Source organism: Larimichthys crocea, chromosome XXI (genome assembly GCF_000972845.2).
Source record: "Larimichthys crocea isolate SSNF chromosome XXI, L_crocea_2.0, whole genome shotgun sequence".
Taxonomy (NCBI): Eukaryota; Metazoa; Chordata; class Actinopteri; family Sciaenidae; genus Larimichthys; species Larimichthys crocea.
In genome coordinates, this window is record NC_040031.1 from 20,784,654 (window position 1) to 20,804,514 (window position 19,861).

Sequence of the window (19,861 nt, forward strand, 5' to 3'; positions counted from 1 at the left end):
TGTGTGAAAGCTGACCAGGAGAAACCGTAATAAATAGTCACCTTCATGCGCAACAGTTAACGGCCTTAAACATAGTGAGGGTGAATGAAACTTGAAGTCTTCCACGTTTTGCTGAAAAGTGAAAGCAGCATATTCCTCAAAGTCTGGGAGGTACCTGTGTGTCAGTTTTAAACAGCACAGGCGACATCTAGAGGTCTTTAGGTGTAAGTGGTGGAAGAAGTACAATTACAATGAAAAAACACTCCAATACATGTAGAAGTTAGGAATTCAAATTATTTAAATAAAAGTACAGACGCACTAACAGCAAGACGCACTTCTCAAAACACGCAAATGGCCCTTTTCAGATTGTTATGTAACATGTTTTTTTTTATTGGATTGTCACTGGTGCATTAACCATAATATATCCTAAGCTTCCTTATTTCCCTCTTTATTTGAATGACATATTATCATCACTTTACACAGTTGTACACGATTGTTTGACAATATATTACAAACTGATCTATCTTTACACGTTTTTAAAGAACAAAGTTAAGAACAGAAAGAAATCACAAAATGTTAAACAAAAAAAGGGAATTTAGAGGTATACATATACATTTTTTACTTTTCCCAAATTTCATAATGGGTTAATTGGTGACTCTAAATTGCCCGTAGGTATGAATGGTTGTTTGTCTCTGTGTGCCCTGCAATGAAATGGCGACTTGTCCAGAGTGTACCCCAGCTGGGATAGATTTCAGCCCTATCATGACCCTGATGAGGATAAGGGGTTACAGATAATAGATGGATGGATGTTTATACAAGTTGTATTATATCAATATAGGTGTTTTCTTTATAAACTTCATTTTATTCACTCATATTTTATCAATATTTGTAGATAGATGCTGAATGTAGAAACCCAAAGTGTAGTTCATCCCAATTGAAAGCACTAATAAATAGTAGCATTTACTTTTACTATTTATTTTGGGTCTGTCACCTGGTGCAAGTTGATCTGGGCACACGTGTAGAATGGATATCTAAAGTAAGACAAGTACAATTTCATTGTTTCATGATAGCCATGATGCAATAAACACAGATGATCAAATGACACAGTAAAGAAAACACCAACAAAAGAACACAATTGACAACTGATACAAATGGCAAAAGAAAAATAATACATAATAAAGCAATTATTTTTAATGAATGCTTTTCATATAATCATCTAAATTTTCTACTGCTCTCTAGAGTCTACCTTAAAGTTACTCAACAGGCCGTGATATAATTTGTCACAGCGAATGGAAGCTGTGTCGCTGCAGCAGTTCATGGAAATATCAGTCCAAACATTGAGCGGTTCATTTCTCTGCTCCCACTGAATAGAATACTTCACTTCAGGTCAACCATGGGTCCCCAAAACGGTGTCCCTCCTCAGGGGCCTCTCCACCTTCACAGTGCTGGGGTCACATTCCAGCATCTCCCTGATCCAATCATCATCCAGCGCTCCTTCTATGAACTCCTCCAGAGTGATGACGGCTGCAGTCATAATAAGGACAGACAGTGATTACAGACAAAGAACACGGCAAGTTTTGATATTAGTGAGCATGAATGGGGTTTAATGTTAGCTAACTACTGCCAGTAAAAATGAATGCAACTGTAGGATGAATATTCTCAAATGTGGAGGTGTGAGAACATTTACAACCTAAAAATTTGTTTTTGGATAGAAGTCTTGAAAAACATATAGTAGACTGGGGAAAGTATTTTAAATACATAAGATCAGACAATATAGATTTACTTTATGGATCTTGAGGGAAATTCAAACATCCAGTAGCAGCATGAGACACAATAAACATACATTAAAATTAACCTATATTACAGTAAACATACGTTAAAGATACATCTGCATTTAAATTAAACCTATGCTAAGAAAATGAAACCTTTACAAATAGAAAACTATAAAAAAGTAAAAAATAGAATTCAAACTTTCATAGAAATAAGAAATAGAACTACAAATAGAGATAAAAACGATATACAATAAATTAGGCTGAAGACACTGAATGACAGTCACAGCATTTTGCAGAGGTAGTGCAATGGAGTCAAAAGAGACAGTAACAGAATAGTAATCAGTAATATTTTTTAGTTCATTTACTTTTTCTTTTACAAAAACATAGTTATTAACCGTATGAGGTCCATTTACTGAGAGGGAATAACTAAGTGTCTGCTCACAGTGAGGGTAAGTGTGATGTGGTTCCACACTGAGATAACATCGCGCCATGATTTGAAATTTAAGGGAAAATCAACTTCCTCACCGTTGTTGTCTTTATCTAATCGCACAAATATCCTGTTGGTACATTCCTCAGGTGTAAGTGGGTTGGGTTTAGTTAAAGCAGCTGCTACACTCATCTTATAAACAGCCTGTGAAGAAAAGGAAACACATCAGTTGGCCTGAAAGATGCAGCATCTGTGGTATCATCCTATCAGTAAGCTGCAACTTTGGACACAGCAAAGCGCGTGCACACACACACACACACCTGCATGATCTCCAGCATTTCTTCCTTTGTAATGGCTCCGTCTCTGTCTTTATCATAAAGCTTAAACGACCACCGCAGCTTCTCAACAGCTGAACCTTCAATAAGCATGCTGATGGCCATGACGTACTCCCTGAAATCAACCACTCCGTCCTGAAGAAAAGCACTCTCATTAACATCTATGATCGCTTCACATTATGATAGAAGGCATTCATTACTGTCTTGTTAGTGCTGTAGGAAGAACATAGTGTAAAGTCATTCAGAGGACTTTTCTTACCCCGTTATTGTCCAATGTGCGGAATATCTGTTCTGCATACTCAGCCGACTCACTGCCCACCGTCCCATTGCAGAAATGCCTTTGGAACTCATGAAGAGTGATCAGCCCACTTGGACATTCATTAATAAACTTTCTATCACAAAAAGACAAACACACTTTTTTTTTTTAATAAAGAGAAAGAACAAGTTCAGTTGTTGTAATGCACAAAAAGACACAGGGTCAGATTTGAAGCAGGATAAACGTGTCAGTTTTATTAAGAATTAAGAGAATTAAGGTCAACCCATCCCCAACCTGTGGAGATTGACGTGTTTGAAAGCTTGTTTAAGCGCTGGGATGGGAGTGCTAAGATAATTAGGTCAAATGATTTTGAACCACTTTACTGCATCCTAAGCAAAGTGAAGCTAATCAGCAGTGCGTAGTAATGGAAATAAAGTAGGGCTACAGACACTATTCCTAAAGTTTAAACTACTGCTCACACAGCAAAATAAATGGAGTGAAGAGATAAAATGAGAATAAAGAATCAAGAAAGGAAATAGTTTGTAGAAAATAAACATATTCCACAAAATAAAAAGAAAAAAATTGATAGTTTAAGCTGCATGCATAGTTTGTAGCTATGCATCACACAACTTCTTACAGCTCAAGAGATCCTTAAATGTTTCCACTTTCTCCCTCTTTCACTTATTAAAGCTTCTCCCTAAATGCACACAGCGCATGGACAGAATTAACAACTTCCTGTAAAAATCTTAAAAAGTCTTACCTGAACCATTCGTACAGCTCAGTAACATAAGTTTCCCCTCTCCTACAGGGCAAAGTAGCAGCTTGGCCCATTCTGTAAAGGAGCAGCAGCAACAGCTCTGCATTCACCACTGAGTTAATATACACAACAAATCCCAGCTTATTCCATGCTTTCTTAATTGCACCAACCACTACCTTATCACATTTGACAAATTACACAGAGTAAATCTCCTCAGAGGCGGGGTGAGAGGAGGACAAAAAGGAAAGGTGTTAAGTGGGTTCAGTAGATGGCAAATGTAATTACTCAAAACACAGGCTGCTGCTTTATAATCTACCTCACTGAGTAATTGCAGAATGAAAAGAGCCAAGTGTTTTTAGATATTTGAAAATATGGCCAAAGTTTCTGTTGAGGGTTTAGTAAACTAATATTTATTAACATGACAACCTACAGTAAACACAGTAAGTGCTTCCTCTGGAAGCCAAAAATTAAACATCATTGTCAAAGAACCAACAGCATAAAGTGGCAGGAAGTGGTACAACGGAGGCAGTAACAAGCTCCAAACGTCCAATATAAGCCCAAAGGTTAAGGTCCTTCCTCCTGTGCAATGACAGATGGCTGTGTCAGTGCACAAATACCAGTCTGTCTTTATTTTCCCAAGTCTAATGAAGTAACAGATCATTCAAAGACTAAATGATACAAACGAGTCATGCAACTAGACACAAAGCAGAGCATGAAATCAAAACATAATCTTGTCTAGCTTATGAAATCTGTTTTTATTTTAAACAGACGAGCAAAAACATGTCACCTCTATGCAGGGTGCAATACTGTCACCATCAAACAAGCTGGAGTAAGGGCAATGTATTGGGGAAATTACACCTACAACAGCATAGTGATTAAACCAGAAGAATGGGAACAAAAAAAAAACAAAAAAACACAATGAACACCAGCCTGTCTATAACATGGTAGTGAGTGTTGAAGCCAACATGTACAACTCTGTGAATAAGCTTAGACTTCATTCATGTGCACAGTATGCCACGCTGCGTCAAGTTAATCCATTGATACATTTTAGCCCTCCTTTCAGTCTGCGGAGGTGCCAGGTGGGAGGCGATCTCTGTGAGCAAAACAGGTTTATCTTGTGTCCGAGCAGACATGTCCAAAGGCACTTCGGACACAGCTAGGAGGGTCCTTTTGAGTTCAGCTGCTCCATCCACTGGCTCCTTGTTATTCAAGCATTAGAGAGAAAAGATAAAGTGTTCTTCATGATTCACAACAACCTTTTCTATCCTTTAAACAAGAGTTCTTGGAAAATTCATAACAGTCCTCAAGAGATGACTATAAATTGTGGCCCAGGGTTACAACATAAACAATGGCATGGCACAGTTATATATATTTTTATATTTGGGCAGAAATACAACCGCTGATGTTTTGACTTTGATACCTATGACTGAGGACAAGATACACAGTTCAAACACTACTGACAAAACTTAAACTAAAGTTAATATATACCAACTTTGCTCCAGCAGGTGAACAAAATTCAAACTTATCTTTGTAAAAGAAATGTGTTGATAGATGTAACATAACAGGGTGAACAAGGTCACAAATAAGCCCAAAATCAATGTGCCATGTGCCGACTAATACAGCTGGATTTCATGTTTCTAATAATTTGTAGAACTTGCATTCACTAGATTGTGAGAACATTTTCCATAACTTGGAACAGGGAAAGTGTACCAAAGTGATAAATCTTCTTTTACATAAACAAAGACAACATTTTCTTAAACTGAACCTATGCGTGAAAACATAATTTCTCTATCATCTCAAACCAGCAGGGCTTAAGCTGCTCATCTTTTAAAATATCACAATAATTTGACACACTTTGGTAATTCTACATCTGACTTTACATGACCCATAATGCCATCTGGCTGCCACATGATTCTCAGCAATGGATCACTAACCGGCCACTTCATTAGGTACACTTGTACAAACTAATGCGATCCAGCTCTGGAGTTGTGTGTTGAATGTTTCTATAATGTTATGTTACATTATTAAAAAAAAAAAAGACGTGAGGAGGCGAGGTGTCCTGGACTGGCCATCATGAACAACTCCTCTCACCTCCTGCATGAGACTGTGGAGGCCTTTAACACCAGCATGACTTCATGACTTTTTCTATATATTTGAATAATTTCTTATCCAGATTGTGCATGTGAGCTGCTATGACAAGTGAATTTCCCCCATATGGGATCATTAAAGTCTATATTATTTTATCCTTGTTTGTGTGACAGAATTCATAGCAGATCTGTTTCATTGGGTGACATTAGATTGTAACTCATAATTAGATTAAGAGTACTTAATAAAGTGGCCAGTGAGTGTAGGTCATCATATTATGGCTTTCAATATAATTTTAGTTCAACGGGACAAACAAACTTTACATGAGGTAAATCGTAACGGGGTCCATACACAACAGTGACTCAAGCTCAAGTCTGCAATATGCATTATACGTTCTGCGTTTTGGGAGTGACAATTACATGGACAGAGAAAGAAACAAACCTTAAACTTTGACTTTATGGAATGGTAGCTCTGCAAAGCACACTCCCTTAATAAATGTATGCATGGTAACGTAGTGTGGTTATGACAAGCACATACAACATAAACATGTCTGTTGAAAGACTGTCAGTGCATAATAGTACATGAAAAAAAAAGCTGAAGCTATGGCTTACCTGCAAGATTATAAAGCAACAATAATTGTAAGAACGCAGATGCACAGGTGAACAGACTTATATCAATGTACAGAACGAAGGAAAGTAGGGGGACAAAATACTGCTACAGTTACTAAGAACTGTGTCATTGTATGTTCAAATGGGGAAAGTTGCTCTGTTTCCATCACTCCCTGAGTTATCACTTCTACCATCAGACTCAAGAGATCAACCTCAAACATGTACGGATAAAATGTCACAGATGTGAAATGGGTTTGCTGCTCATCTATTGCCACCAAACCGACATTTCAGCGCCTCTAAAGTGCTGTTTCGCTTTGCATGAAGTAGTGCTGCAGTGCTCATAAATCCATGAATGTCAACCACCGAAACTGGCGTCTCTCCAACAAATCTATGAAGGTGGATCATTTCTACCAAGAAATGTTAAATGTTTAGAGCAAGGGAAAATACAAATCCTGGGGCACAACATCTACAGAGGTGTATATACTAATAAAAAAGAAAATGAAAATATTCCTCCTACATAAACTATCCCTTTAAGACAGATATGGCCTGAAGACATGGTGTTTGCAATCATACCAAATCCACACATACAGTATGTTCAAGTCAGTGTAAAGAGAGGAGGTTACTGGACTGTTTCTGTGGAAAATGTTCAGATACTGACAAGTTAAGAGAAAATCTCCGAGTGCCACATCAGTGGGTGACTCTCAAAGTTAGAGGTTATGGAAGTGTGGTCTGCCGTGGTAGGCTTAGATCCTGAGGGTTTGCAGAGATGGGCCAGGTTGTCAAGGCGTCTTCCTCCTTTTAATTAGACATACAGTACCTAATCAAATCACAACTTAAAAAAAAAAAACAAAAAAGAAAAAAACAACATGAAATCAATTCAGTGCAAAAATGTTTTTTTTTTGTTTTTGTTTTTTTTTTCGCATCGTCACTCCCAACTTTTGTTCAAATGTAGGTTTAGGACAGAAATCTAAGCAGGAATCCAGAGCCATTGTACATGATGTCATTTTTGTTCCTGGGTTCTTCCACCTTGTGGGGCCTTTTTAGTTAAACGGAGGATGGTGCTAGGAAAGCAGTGAGGAACAGCGTTTCAGGGCACGCAGACTGCTGTAAGGCTTTAGAGGCACATCCTCTTTCTGAAAAAGGGGAAGCAGGTGTCCCTTATAGTTGTCGATCCTGCTCCCTGTGAGAAGAGCCACACGAAAGATACACAGCTTATGTGGAAAAAAAGTTACTAATAAATAAAAAAAAGTCTTTTAAAAACAAAAAGAGGAATGCTATGTTTTAGAATAAGCATTCAAGCAGTTCTTGTTATCAAAAAAAAAAAAAAAAAAAGATGGTCAGAGTATTTTTTCAATGTGCTACAGCTTCACACTGTAAGAGCAGTTTCTATAAAGACCAGTGCATCTCTTCAAAGTCCACAGCCTCGCCCAAGTTTGTGTCCGTCTCCAGAAGGCTCATGATCACTGCCATGGCTGCTTCATCATTGCTAAAACTAGTAAGGCCTGGTCCAACCACGCTCTCCAAATCCAGCTGGGAATTCTCCCCTGAAGTGAAATGGAGTGACAAAAAATACATGATAAGTGAGGGAGTAATAAGCATAAACACGGCCCTATATACAATGCATAACTAAGCTTATTAATCGGATCAGAGAGAGTACCCATGAGTGCTTCTCCTCCTGAAAATGCAGCTCCCTGTGGCTCATCCTCTGAGCTGGACTTTCCTGGCACCTCCATGTCTGTTGCCTCTCCATTTGGCACCTACAAACAAAAAGAGGAGAAAATTATAGCTCTAGCAGCCAACATGGCAGGAGTATAGTCATGAGGGGAAAAAAAGAGGAAAGAATCAAATCTGTGCAGGCTTTGATTATGCCTTCCAACTGTTGAAGGAAATTTACCAAATTTTACAGTAAATACAAACATACCCCATCAAAAAAATAAAATTAGACACACAGCCGGAAGCCAGTGAATAAGTTTTAATTGCTGCTTTTCATACAGTATCACAACGTTTGGCACGCTATGCAAATTACTCCCATTTCTATGCAAAACTAAATATTGTTTTACCCTCACTATATATGCTTAATAATTTTAAACTAAACAGACTATGGATAGTTTTTTCACAAGTTACACTAAGCAGGGTTACCACACCTCTAAAAACATCATTCCTTCCATGACTGAGGACAGATGCACCCATGATCACAGTCACATGTTCATTAAGACTTACGTTGTTGGTGAACTGATGTGTTTGTTGACACTTATCCTGTGGTAGGCTGAACGGGCTGACGCTACCACTGGAAGGTGATGAGTTCATCCTGAAGCAACACAGGTGAAAATTACACAAAGTAACATCAACCGATGAGCAGAGAAACTGTAGCTGTGAAAAGGCTCCGACATTAATGTACATGGTTGAATCGCTTTGGAATTAATCTCTGTTACAAAAAAAGAAAGGGAGATTTCTCTTTTTTGAGGCCACACCTGTTGAAATCCAGCAGCTCATTGGCAATCTGGGTCCCTATGCTTCCAGCATATATCATAGCTCCAGGTGTGGTGGAAATGCCTGGTATAATTGGAAGGGACTTCTTGCCATCTTCTAACAGAAAATAATTAGTTTAGGGAACAGACAACATGCAGTTTACAGAGGGCATCAGAAATAACAATGAGCTAAGACATTTATAGACTTTTAAAAAAAATATTTATTTAATTTAAACTGACCTTCAGAAGTCTTGGAATTGCTCGACTGCTCAGACTTGTTTCCCAGACTGGTTCGACTGTGGTCGTACCTTGCCACGGGATGAGAAAACAGGTGACGCTCTGCGTAATACACTGCATATATCTTCTACAGGTAAAAAACTTTTAGGAAACAGAATGAAGCATATACTCACGATATAACCGTATTAGTTGACACTATGTATTCTACTTCTTTGGTCCAGGGATTTACAAAACTAAACCACTGACTTTGTAGAGTGACAAAGGAGCCGTGTTTTGTTTTGAACTTATAGCAGTTTGTCTCTATTTTCTCTTTAGTCCGCAGCACTGTGAAAGACAAATGGTGAGAGGATGAGTTAAATGGAAAACGAAGCATATGCATCACCTGCTTCATGCAGAGAACTCTATAAACACAGAATAAGGGGAAACTGATGCAACACAGTGACATAATTTAATAATTAATTTACCCTTGCTTCAAAACATCTCAGCATACACTGAAAAATCCCAATAAAAAGAAGGTATGATTTACCTTTTCGATGTCTGTCAGCTAAGTGCGGTAAGTCGTCTTGATGGAAGTACTCATAGCACGATGTCCCAAGCAATTCTTGGGGAAGATAACCAAGAATGGTCGTAGCTCTGCGGAAGAAAAGGAAAAAGTTCAGTCTAAAAGAGCATGTGTCATATTACAAACTGAGCTGTATGTACTCAAAGGCAGTGTCAAAGATGTTAGAAATGTCAATGGAAGGTATTTGAAATGTTTCGAAATTAGACATTACGTTAACAAAACAAATTACAACCCTCAACCACCCCTTTGTTGAAATTCAATTCTACCTTTGATCGACAAAGGTGAATTTGCCATCCATGGCATAGCGTGTGATGAACTCTGTAGGTTTAACTCGGACTTCTCCATTAACCTGGGGAGATGAGTGGGAGTGGATGCGTCCCACTGCCACCAGGCAGCTGAAGTGGGAGCTGTCCTGCTTGTCGGCCTCGCCCTCCCCCTCTGCTCCCAGCTGACTCGTAGGCCAGCTGCGCATGTAGCCTGTGCAGTGGACCGTGCAGTACTTCTGTGACTCTGTAGGCACATGTGGACACAAATCGCAATGTACAGTACATATGAAAGACTTAAACACACTGCAAATATCTGTATATGATTTGATAGAGGACAATGTGAATTCCAGGAAACTCAGACCCATGTTGATGGGACATTTGGAGCCTGTATTATCAAATTGTTACGGTATTTTTTTCTTACTTTTATATCTCAGGGATTATCATATAATGCGTTGGGAATGTTAACAGGAAGTAAAATGTCTCTGTGGATTCGGGGAGGTAGGCTATGGGCTAGGACCTTTTTATTTCTCCACACATTTTACCAGTTAATGTAAGTTCTGAAATTCAAAAGGTCTTTTTTCAATTTTCACAATGTACGTTGCAAATCAGACTAAAGGTTCGACTGACTTTGAGAAGGAGGCAGATTTTTGATCAGCAAAGTCACTTCACACAATATCTTTGCCTTACTTCTCTCCCCCTATGCCCTCCTTTAAACCCTGCCTCGCACAAACCACTGCTTTACACACACTTCTTGTAAATGGATGTGTACCTTCATAAACTTCATAAACCGCTGGATAATTTCCCTTACCTTTCTTTTTGGAGGTGCTGGCTTGGAATTCCTTCTCCTCCACTTTCACAGAAATCTTATTGTACTTCATGCGGCAGAAAAACGAACGCCGTGCGCCTGAACACAGCCGCGAAGCACCGACTGGGAGGTCAGCCTGGACCTGTAGACCGGCTGGAGACATGACAGGAGTGTTATATGTGTGCTCTTGCTCTCTCTCTCACTCACACTCTCTCACTCACACACACACACACACACACACACACAAAGACTCTCTTTACTTTTAGCATCTATTAGCCGTTCACGAGGGTATAATTCAGAAGCTGACAGCTGCTCCTTGACTTTTCCCATGTCCTTTGGGTGTATGTAATCAAACAGGCTCTGTCCAATCAGCTCCGCCTGTAGAAAGAACAAAGAGTATCAAACGACTATAACAAGGTTTTATTGATAAAAGGAAATGTCAAAACCATTCTGCACCTATTTCCTGCTGACAAATAACAAAGTAGCATATCACAAGTACATTCATTATGGACTGTTGACCCCGGAGCACACCAGATGAGTGGGGCAGAGATGGAGAAGATTTAAATTTAATGTCCTTTTACTTCAGTAATCAAAAATGTATTTGTTTATTTATTTATTTGGCAAAACCTAAAGATCTATCAGGAAAAATGAAAACTACAAAGTACTACAGTAGTAGTAGTAGTAATAGGTTAACAGAGACATTAAAGACATACCGATATGTTTTTTTTTTTTTTCATGATGAAAATATAAAAAACGATTTTGCATTTCAAAAGTGTACTTATGTGAAATCTGTGCATACAATGCCAAATGTGTTTCTACAGGCCCACGCATGCACTGGTGGTTTTCTAGTCCATTAACACTGGCACTAAGACAACGTAACCCATCTGGTGTGTCCGGGGGTTTCACATGAACAAAGATGCTGCAGATACAGTAACAAATGTAAAAGCGTTACCCGACTATAATTTAATATCTTCGTGACGGACTCTGAGACAAAAACTATTTTCCCACGATCACAGCCCACTACAAACAGGAAACCATCTGCAGCCTGCACGACAAAAAAACATGGGGGAGAATAGAGGGGTCCAATGTGATGACATGGTCAAGACAAACGTCAGAGGCCATTGAGAAGATTTCATTCTATCAAAAGATTTTATTGTATTAAAAATAGATAAAACAGCAATTTAAATGCATGTTAATTTTGATCTCTCTTCAGGTAAATTTGGTGTTTTTTGTTTCACATGAACAGAACCTACGAAGTGCTGTTGCTTAATAATTTAGCAGTGGCTTTTAAATAAAATGTTTAAATCTTCCTCAAGTGATTGACAAGTTATGATCTTAGAGTGTTTTAAGAACTAAAAACAAACAAGAAGAAAAATCGCAGTCAGGTGCCATTTGTCAATGATATGTTCACCTTGAGGACAAGGTGTTTGAGCTCCTCATCAGGAAGGAATGATGGTTTGTAGCTGGCTTCAGAAAAAGAACTTCCTGAACCTGAAAAGATGAACAGAAATGTTACACAGCCAGTTTAATGTGAGATTACTACATTACATGTAGGTTTAAAGAATAATGCCAGTTTATTACAACCTAGATAGGCCATCGACTTAAAAACAAAAGAAACAACACATGACTCGTGATTAAACAGGTTTTGCACAAAATGTCGAGTTAGCCAGATTTCTACATAAAGGAAATGTTAAAATGATTATCTATCATTATCTATCACCTATTACCTGTTACTAGTTACAGACAAACCTCCTTCATTTAACTTGCCATACTTGTCAAAGTTTTCCTGTTAAATGATCAATTACTACCAAAATATCCTAACATTCATTTAGATGTTTTTATCGAAAGAAACTTACAATAAGTACATTCAACCTATGAATACTCTGACTGTTACTGTCTGTAACTAAATCTCAGGTAATTATCAATGCCATCGATTGACATGGTACCTTTGAGAGATTTGAGGTGCTGCACAGCCATTCTGAGAACAGTGAGTTTGTCCAGCTTTCGGGACATGGGGTTACAAGTAGGGATCATGGCTGACAGTTTGTCGATGAGATTGTTCATTTTGTCTCGTCTCCTCTTCTCAATTTGGCTGTGCGGTTCTCTGGAGAAAAAATAAAATAATGAATCAATTTAGAAGCACATTAGCCTTTCCCTTTTCAGACTGTCCGTATGTGTGTTAATGACATTAACAATGGACATTTTAAATACAGTCGGGTCAAATATAACCCACCTGAAGCATTTAATTTTGACATGTTGGTCCTCCCCATCTGACCTGTAGAGCAGAAAAAACCTTTGTATACACAGAAAATAAAAACAGGGCAGCTCTGAATCTGAGTCCCTAATTAGTACACAGTACCCTCTCTGGTCGTCTTCCATATCGGCGTCAGAGGTGGAAGCAGTTTTTCTATCCCTGGGAAGATAATTCATTACTATTAACAGTAATTAACAACAATTTAGGTCACTGGATTAAAGAGATCTTTATGCAAGTCAAATTAAAGCAATCACACCACTTACTGGTTGTCCATGCTGCCCTTGCGTTTCCTGGGCATCTCCATGCTCAACGACATGCCAGCAGCTGAGGATGGGGTCATCAGGCCGGGCAAAGACATAGAACTGCATTGGTTTTCCTCAACCAGCACATCTTCTGAAACAGACAAGCGACAATGAACTGTAACTGTTTGCAAACAGTCTTGATATGCACCTTTTCTCAGACCGCATCTGTTACAACACTCCTTCAAACAGCTACCATCTGTTCATACTTTGAAAAAGATGTGTAACATTTACATGTTGCAAGTGATAAAAAGCAGCAGCCCTCTTAAGAAATGACATTTGAATACTATGAAATTACAGACACTATTATCAGACTGTGACTGACAGGCTGCAGTTATTCCTGAGCGTGGATGAGGGGTTATTGCAGAGATAAACAACATTTACACCTGTGTATTTTGTCAGGCTGATAATCTCTTAATTCAATGGAGGATAAGCGGTTGCTGGATTTTGATCAAAAGAACAACATCAGGAATCTGCAGAGCATTAAGTTACTTCTTGGTGAGGTGAGTAAATGTTTAGCAATTCTCCCTCTTTCAAACTACTGCCAAGGCACTCTTGGAGCAAAGTATGAGATCCTCATCAGCTTATCGAGCTCAGCGGCACATGCTCGGCTTCTGAGCAAAGTTTCTCTCCACTACACTACAGCAGCATCATTAGGTCCAATACGTTTCCCAACATGTTATGTCCCTGTGCCAGTCCTTTTCTCACGGGTCATGGAGGCTTAAATATCCTTTCAACCAAAGACTGCAGCAGGTAATTTTACTGAGCACTGAGTGCTAATCAGTGAAATCGCCTGCTGCCATCTGAGCTGCAATGGAAACTTGTTTAGACTTTGCTCTCCATGGCTCATGAGTGAAGAACCCTAGACTAATCGAATAATCAACTAATCCTTTCAGCTCTACATCCCGCGCCAGCTAAAAACAATCCATCAGTGCTAGTCAGCCTGCAAAGAGAAATCTGCATGCTGACAATGCTTTAATATTGTTGCATGCCCACAGGTAACTTTGTTGGGTTATGCCATGTGCTGACAGAGATTATTAAAGCCCAAGCTGCTGGGATGGAGACACTGCAGCTCACTGCCTCCGTCTACACAAATCTGCAGCCTATCGTCTACTGTGGTAAGATGTGGAGCTGCTGTGACTCAGATTTAGTCATTGCCGCCAAAGTGAGTGACTGCATGGGTGGGTAAAGAAACGTGAGAGCGCAGCACGAAACAGAACAAATGCAGCTGATATCCATGGCACCTATTTTTAACTCTGCTCCAAAGACCCTGTGACCCAAATAGCCATTAACAGATCGGCAACAACCTGATTTTTAATCCTGCTCCCTCTGTCAAGATCTGTTGGATTACAGGAGTGAAGCAACTGGATGACTGTACATCAGGCCATACAGACAACCTTCTCCCATCTCCCTAAATCCCTGCCTGCTGCTCACGTGTTCATGAACTCGCTCATTCACTCAATCCATGAATGAACATCTGCGACACCAAAATAGGCGCACAAGCTGTACGGCATGTCCTATTCAGATTGAAAAGGGCAGATTGGTTGATTATATTAAAATTTCAAGTAAGACTGTCAACTATTTTTGTGGTGCCATGAAAAATGTAAGTGCAGAGGTACTTTTATTAATGCAACAATGGTTAGCTTTGTTGCCAAACTGGGTCATGGGCTGCTCAAAGCCTACCTAACACATTCATAAAGTTAATCTCACACACACAAACAAACACACCAGTGAAGTCTTTGATGGCTACCAACACAACAGCTTGATTTGATAAGACATACAGTGGTTTTTCTTTTCATTAAACATATTTCCAATGCAGCTTTTCACCTGAAAATTTGACCAGACATTGATATTAATTCAGTAAAACTACACAGATAAAGAAATCGTATCATTCCAAACTAAAAACGTAATGTGCAGGAATAAGTATTGAACACGCTAAGTAGGATGTATTTAATACATAGTGGATAAGCCTTGAAACAGCTTCAGGATGCTTCCTGTACAAATAAACTAATCTCTCTGTGTTCAGGTTTAGATTTTGGCTCATGTTTCCCCACACAGACAGTCTTTAAATAAAGATTCAGATGGTCCGATGTTCAGATGATCTTAATGTTCAGTTCCCTCCACAAATGTTCTGTTGGATATAAGTCTGGTGATTGACAGAGCCAGTCCAACAGCTTCATTTTACTCCTCTGGACAGTCAGTATGTTGCACATTGTTGTCCTACTGGAAGGTAATTTTAGGTTCATATGCAGAGCCGTTTCTCCTCCAAACATGGCATATTGTTGCAGAAAGGTTTGATTTATGTCTCATGTGACCATGCTACGTTCTCACAATAATCTACAGGCTTCTCCAAATGTTTGTGAAGCAAACCTCAAAAGAGCTTCAACATGCCTTTCTGGTGACACTATTGGAAATCTTGCGAGTAGCTTCTGTGCATGGCTGGTTGTTGATGGAGAGATCTTCTCTCCACTTGTTGATAATGGACCTAGCAGTGCTTATAGGAGTTGAGAAATCTGTTGGTAACCAGTGCCATCGGTACGAAGGTCAACAATGTTGACAACTTGGTAACAGCTTATTCTAATTAGCACAAGTAGGAGAACTAATTCACCAGCTGGTCTAGTACTTTTTCTTATTGTATTTTTTCCTGTGTCTTGATTTATTTATTGATTATCTGTATAGTTTTATTGAGTTAATACCAATGTCTTGTATAAATTCCAGGTGAAAAGCATTGGCAACATGTTTAATGAAGAAAATATTGACATTTTGAATACTTACTTTCCCCACTGTATGTGAAACATTTATACTATTATAGACACAGTTAACTTCATGCTGAGTTCATACCAATATGTGTGGTGTTAGGCAGAGAACAACTTGAATATTCTGAATATTCTCGGATTAATTTCAACATGGTATAGGGTTATTTGAAAACTACTCATGTACAAGTAGAAATAAGCTCCCCTCCGAATTACCTGTAACATATGGTCATAGTTAAAGGTCGACTGTGGCGTTCTGACTGGGCATTTTAATCAACATGCCCTAGAAATCTAAATCACAGCTGTTATAAAAGTAACTATGCAATCAAAGCCAACTAAAATAGAATATTCTCTAGAGATGAAACAAGTAATTGAGCTGTCATGTGACAAACTATTTATATAAATCAATGAATCATCTAAGAAATTTGAAACTTGATTTGTTTCAGCTTTTCAACTATGTGTATTTGCTGCTATTCTTTGCCGGTTTACTTTTTTTGTTTACTGAAAACACCAATACTTTTTTTGTCTCTCTGAGTAAAAAAAAAAAAAACAGCCCAAAATTGGTTGTAATCTGTAGACAAGCAATGTATATTTAGCAAACTGCAATTTGACGGTATAATGGTGCCTTTACCATTGACAGACATTTAAGTGCACTGTCAAGTCTTCTTAGAACTACAAAATATCATGAAAAAAATGTAATATTTACGCCTCTCAACTGAAGCACAGTTGTTGAACTTGATCTTAGCCAGTCCCAGAAAGATACAAATATGGCTGTACTGTTGCATTTATCTAAAAGGTGGCCATTTGAGCAATAATCAATAACTACAGTTAATGTTTCTGTTGTAGCACATACACCTTCATTACTTGTAAAACAACTCTACCATAAATTCTACTTTACGTTTATTATTAAGGTCTTACTGGGATACATTGAAAGGTGTTTCTAATATTTTGGCCCTCACATGTATGTAAGTGGGGTGGCCAAAATATTACAAAGACCTATCACACTCTACTGCAAACTATAACCTCAAAAGGTAAACATAATAGTAAAATTAATACTTTTCTGACAGTTTTATGAGCTTCATCTCATGCAAATGCTATGCAACACCACTGAGCCTACGAATGTACAAAAGGCATGTAAAGTGTATTATCTGACCTTTTTTTTTGTGATCTCAGAACTCATATGCTTTAAATGACTATGGTTGCTATAACAGCTGAATCTCTTGTAAAGCCCATAGTTGTGCTTAGTTTAAGCCATGTAGTGGCTGTGATTAATGTTTCCAAAAACAAACAAACAAACAAAAGGTTTAAAGAAATAAAAGATGCTAATTCAGGAGTTTACCATGGATTTATATGTACTTTTAGTAAGGAACATTACACTAATAGTCCTTACAGCTTGTGTTTATTTTACTAGATGAGGGGGAGTTGGTGATTTCAGTGTCAAGAGTATCTGAGTGTATTTTTAACAGGCTACACAGCTAACACTAACTGCTTCGTCCTAGCTTAGCTACTTTACATTAGACAGTTGCCACCATATAGTTATTTAGTCAGGCCTAAACAGCACCGAGCTTTAATGCCAGTTTAGCACAGTAACAACAGTGAACACAGACTATCAAACTGTAATAAATATCTAAAGTGACAGTTTGTCAGTTGCTGTAAAAAAACAACAACAACAACAAAAAAAAAAACAGGCTCAACCCGAATTGAGACCGTTGCCATGGTAAACAGGCCTCGCTACCAATGCTAAGCTAACATTTGCTTCTTCAGTCGGTTAGGTTCACATTAGCAGTCACTACCATCTGAATGTAAATCACGTTATCGTTGCTGACAAGACGAAATATAACGTTGGTGATTTTCTACACGATACGCTGCCGATGTGATAAACACCGTCGTGCAGTGTTACATAAATGGCGTAGAGGGCGAGTTTGCTCTACTGATCTACTGACCTAGTTTTGGAATAGCGCAAAGTTACGGCCAACCGGTGACAAATTGCCAAAAAAACAACAAATACACCGCTGTACTTGTCTGTTTTCTGGAAAATCTCACATATGCACACCCAGTGTGAACATTCAAACAAGTGAATAGCTTTTTAATTGTGATTCTGGTACCTGCCGGTTCGCCTCCCGCTCTGTCACCGCCGCCAGACGCTGCATTCCTGGCCGACATGGCTGGAGCCGGAGCCGGTGCGCTGGGGCCCGGGACTCCAATTCATGGATGAGGCGGTCGTCTACTCCGGGATGTGGCTATATTAATAGGGCAGTACGGTGGGGGAGCCGAGACGACGGCAGAATGTTATACAGTTGTCTTATTTTTTCCTGTATGTAGGGGGAAAAGAGGGGAGAGGGCGCAGTAACATGCACCGAAGTGGCTGTGTGCGGTGCAAAGAGTACAGCGCTCGCTGGAGGGAAACGCGGAAGACCGGACACAGTCTCCTCCTACCGGCATACCGGAGTCACCGCTGCAGCTTCACCGCTCCTGTGACTCAAAATAAGCACAGACTGTGACCAAGTCCTGCATCAGTAATAGAAATGTTCTTTGTATCCCTAAGTACTGAATATGAACGTGCATAATAAGCATTTAAAAGAAACTAAACGTCTCTATTAGTCCCCAACGGGGAAAGTAACGCAGCCCAACTGATAAAGTAAATAATCTTTTTATGAATGATCATCAGATTTGATAGATAGATAGATAGATAGATAGATAGATAGATAGATAGATAGATAGATAGATAGATAGATAGATAGTGTCTGACAGACTGACTTCACAAAAACTAATAACAGGTGTTGATCAGTTTAATTCAAATTATATTTAGAGAAATAATAACTTTATTTATATAGCACATTCAAAGTTTACAAAGTGCTCTGACAGATTAGCACAACCAGGTTACTTACAGACACTGATGTGAAAAACAAGAGAAAATAAGATTTAAGAACATGGTACTAGCAATGGCATGACACAATAATAAAATATAAGTAAATTAATTAATTAAATGAATAAATAAGACAACCAAAAAAGGACATAAATACACCCATAAAGTCATTTTGTTCCACATTAGGTTAATTGTGGTTTTATTTTCCCTGTGATATGTTTGGAAGAGATTGATCATTCAAGTTTTAAGAAGATACAATTTATCTATCAAGAACAAATCACATTGTCACAATCATTTCATAAGAAGTAAAATATTTTATTCCAACTTTAACAGCAACAGTGTATATAAGATGTAAAAGGATACAAAGATAGATATTGACAGTTTTCATGAATGTATAATCGCCTTAAAACTATAAAAACAGTAAATGTTTTTTCTTTATCTTAGAATAACCCCTTTATATTTACAGTTCAGTTAAATTTAATTGTCACATATAATGATAAAGACACAATCACAGTGAAAGAGAGGGGTCTGCCATGCCATAGTTTCTCCATCATGCTTGGAAGGGAAAGTGAAATGAATGTTATTCAGTTGGCCGATACATATAATTAAGCATATACATACTTCCATTGTAGTTATAAATCAAAATCTTATATTAAAACATACTTTATATTAGGGCTGGGTATCGATTCAAATTCCAAGAATCTATTTGATTCTCAATCCTGAAAATCAATTATCATAATCCGATCTCGATTCGGGTTAGTGTTATTAAAACCTTTTTTTTTTAGCTGTTGCCTGAATTATATGACTGTGTTGTTGTGTGATGTATTAATACTAGTATTATTTTAGCATTCAACAGCAAATTAATTAAGTATTACCCATAATGGTGATAGTATTGCTTTCATAAACATGCAGGGGGCAGAATTACCAAAGAGATCCAGGACAGCAAACGGAGGATGCCAGAGATGTCTATACCTGCAGCAATGGACTGCTAATAGGACACTAACCTAGTGCATTATTAAAAGAATTAAGAATTCACCCACAAGCTGTTGCTGTTGAATACAAATGGATTTTTATTTTAATTATCAATTTGAAAAACAGAGATTCTCAGCCAGTGTAAATATAAACAGTGTTG

At 38.3% G+C, this 19,861-nt stretch overlaps 2 protein-coding genes across 5 annotated transcripts; both read right to left on the reverse strand.

Annotated features, from left to right (window-relative positions):
* Positions 1 to 641: 641 nt before the first annotated feature.
* Positions 642 to 4,111, reverse strand: si:ch211-245j22.3 (guanylyl cyclase inhibitory protein). The gene is made up of 5 exons (XM_010753998.3): positions 3,530 to 4,111; positions 2,773 to 2,905; positions 2,499 to 2,648; positions 2,277 to 2,382; positions 642 to 1,503 (listed from the first exon to the last, which is right to left on the reverse strand). The coding sequence occupies exons 1-5, from the start codon at positions 3,598 to 3,600 to the stop codon at positions 1,367 to 1,369; spliced, it is 597 nt and encodes a 198-aa protein (XP_010752300.1). The 5' UTR covers positions 3,601 to 4,111; the 3' UTR covers positions 642 to 1,366.
* Positions 4,112 to 7,141: 3,030 nt separating this feature from the next.
* Positions 7,142 to 18,407, reverse strand: bmal2 (basic helix-loop-helix ARNT like 2). Of its 4 annotated transcripts, none has more exons than XM_019273658.2 (17): positions 17,969 to 18,407; positions 13,075 to 13,201; positions 12,917 to 12,970; positions 12,791 to 12,832; positions 12,504 to 12,661; positions 11,969 to 12,048; positions 11,510 to 11,602; positions 10,818 to 10,935; positions 10,561 to 10,710; positions 9,753 to 9,996; positions 9,451 to 9,557; positions 9,098 to 9,248; positions 8,928 to 8,995; positions 8,691 to 8,805; positions 8,440 to 8,527; positions 7,877 to 7,976; positions 7,142 to 7,763 (listed from the first exon to the last, which is right to left on the reverse strand). In XM_019273658.2, exons 1-17 carry the CDS (start codon positions 18,024 to 18,026, stop codon positions 7,606 to 7,608), a joined length of 1,911 nt encoding a protein of 636 aa, XP_019129203.2. In that variant the 5' UTR covers positions 18,027 to 18,407; the 3' UTR covers positions 7,142 to 7,605. The 4 variants fall into 4 exon arrangements, with proteins under 4 accessions (XP_019129203.2, XP_010752297.3, XP_019129204.2 ...); XM_010753995.3 differs by having other exon boundaries at positions 13,075 to 13,204; positions 17,969 to 18,404; XM_010753996.3 differs by having other exon boundaries at positions 7,606 to 7,763; positions 8,691 to 8,802; positions 13,075 to 13,204; positions 17,969 to 18,405.
* Positions 18,408 to 19,861: the final 1,454 nt, after the last annotated feature.

Coding starts and splice junctions, on each gene's coding strand:
- si:ch211-245j22.3 (XM_010753998.3), bottom strand. CDS start 3,600: ATGGGCCAAGCTGCTACTTTGCCCTGTAGGAGAGGGGAAACTTATGTT. Junction 2,383..2,498: donor AAATGCTGGAGATCATGCAG/GTGTGTGTGTGT, acceptor TTTTCTTCACAG/GCTGTTTATAAGATGAGTGT. Junction 1,504..2,276: donor ATTAGATAAAGACAACAACG/GTGAGGAAGTTG, acceptor TTATGACTGCAG/CCGTCATCACTCTGGAGGAG.
- bmal2 (XM_010753995.3), bottom strand. CDS start 18,026: ATGTCGGCCAGGAATGCAGCGTCTGGCGGCGGTGACAGAGCGGGAGGC. Junction 9,997..10,560: donor CAGCACCTCCAAAAAGAAAG/GTAAGGGAAATT, acceptor ATGTGCCTACAG/AGTCACAGAAGTACTGCACG. Junction 8,528..8,690: donor GAGCTGCTGGATTTCAACAG/GTGTGGCCTCAA, acceptor GTGTTGCTTCAG/GATGAACTCATCACCTTCCA.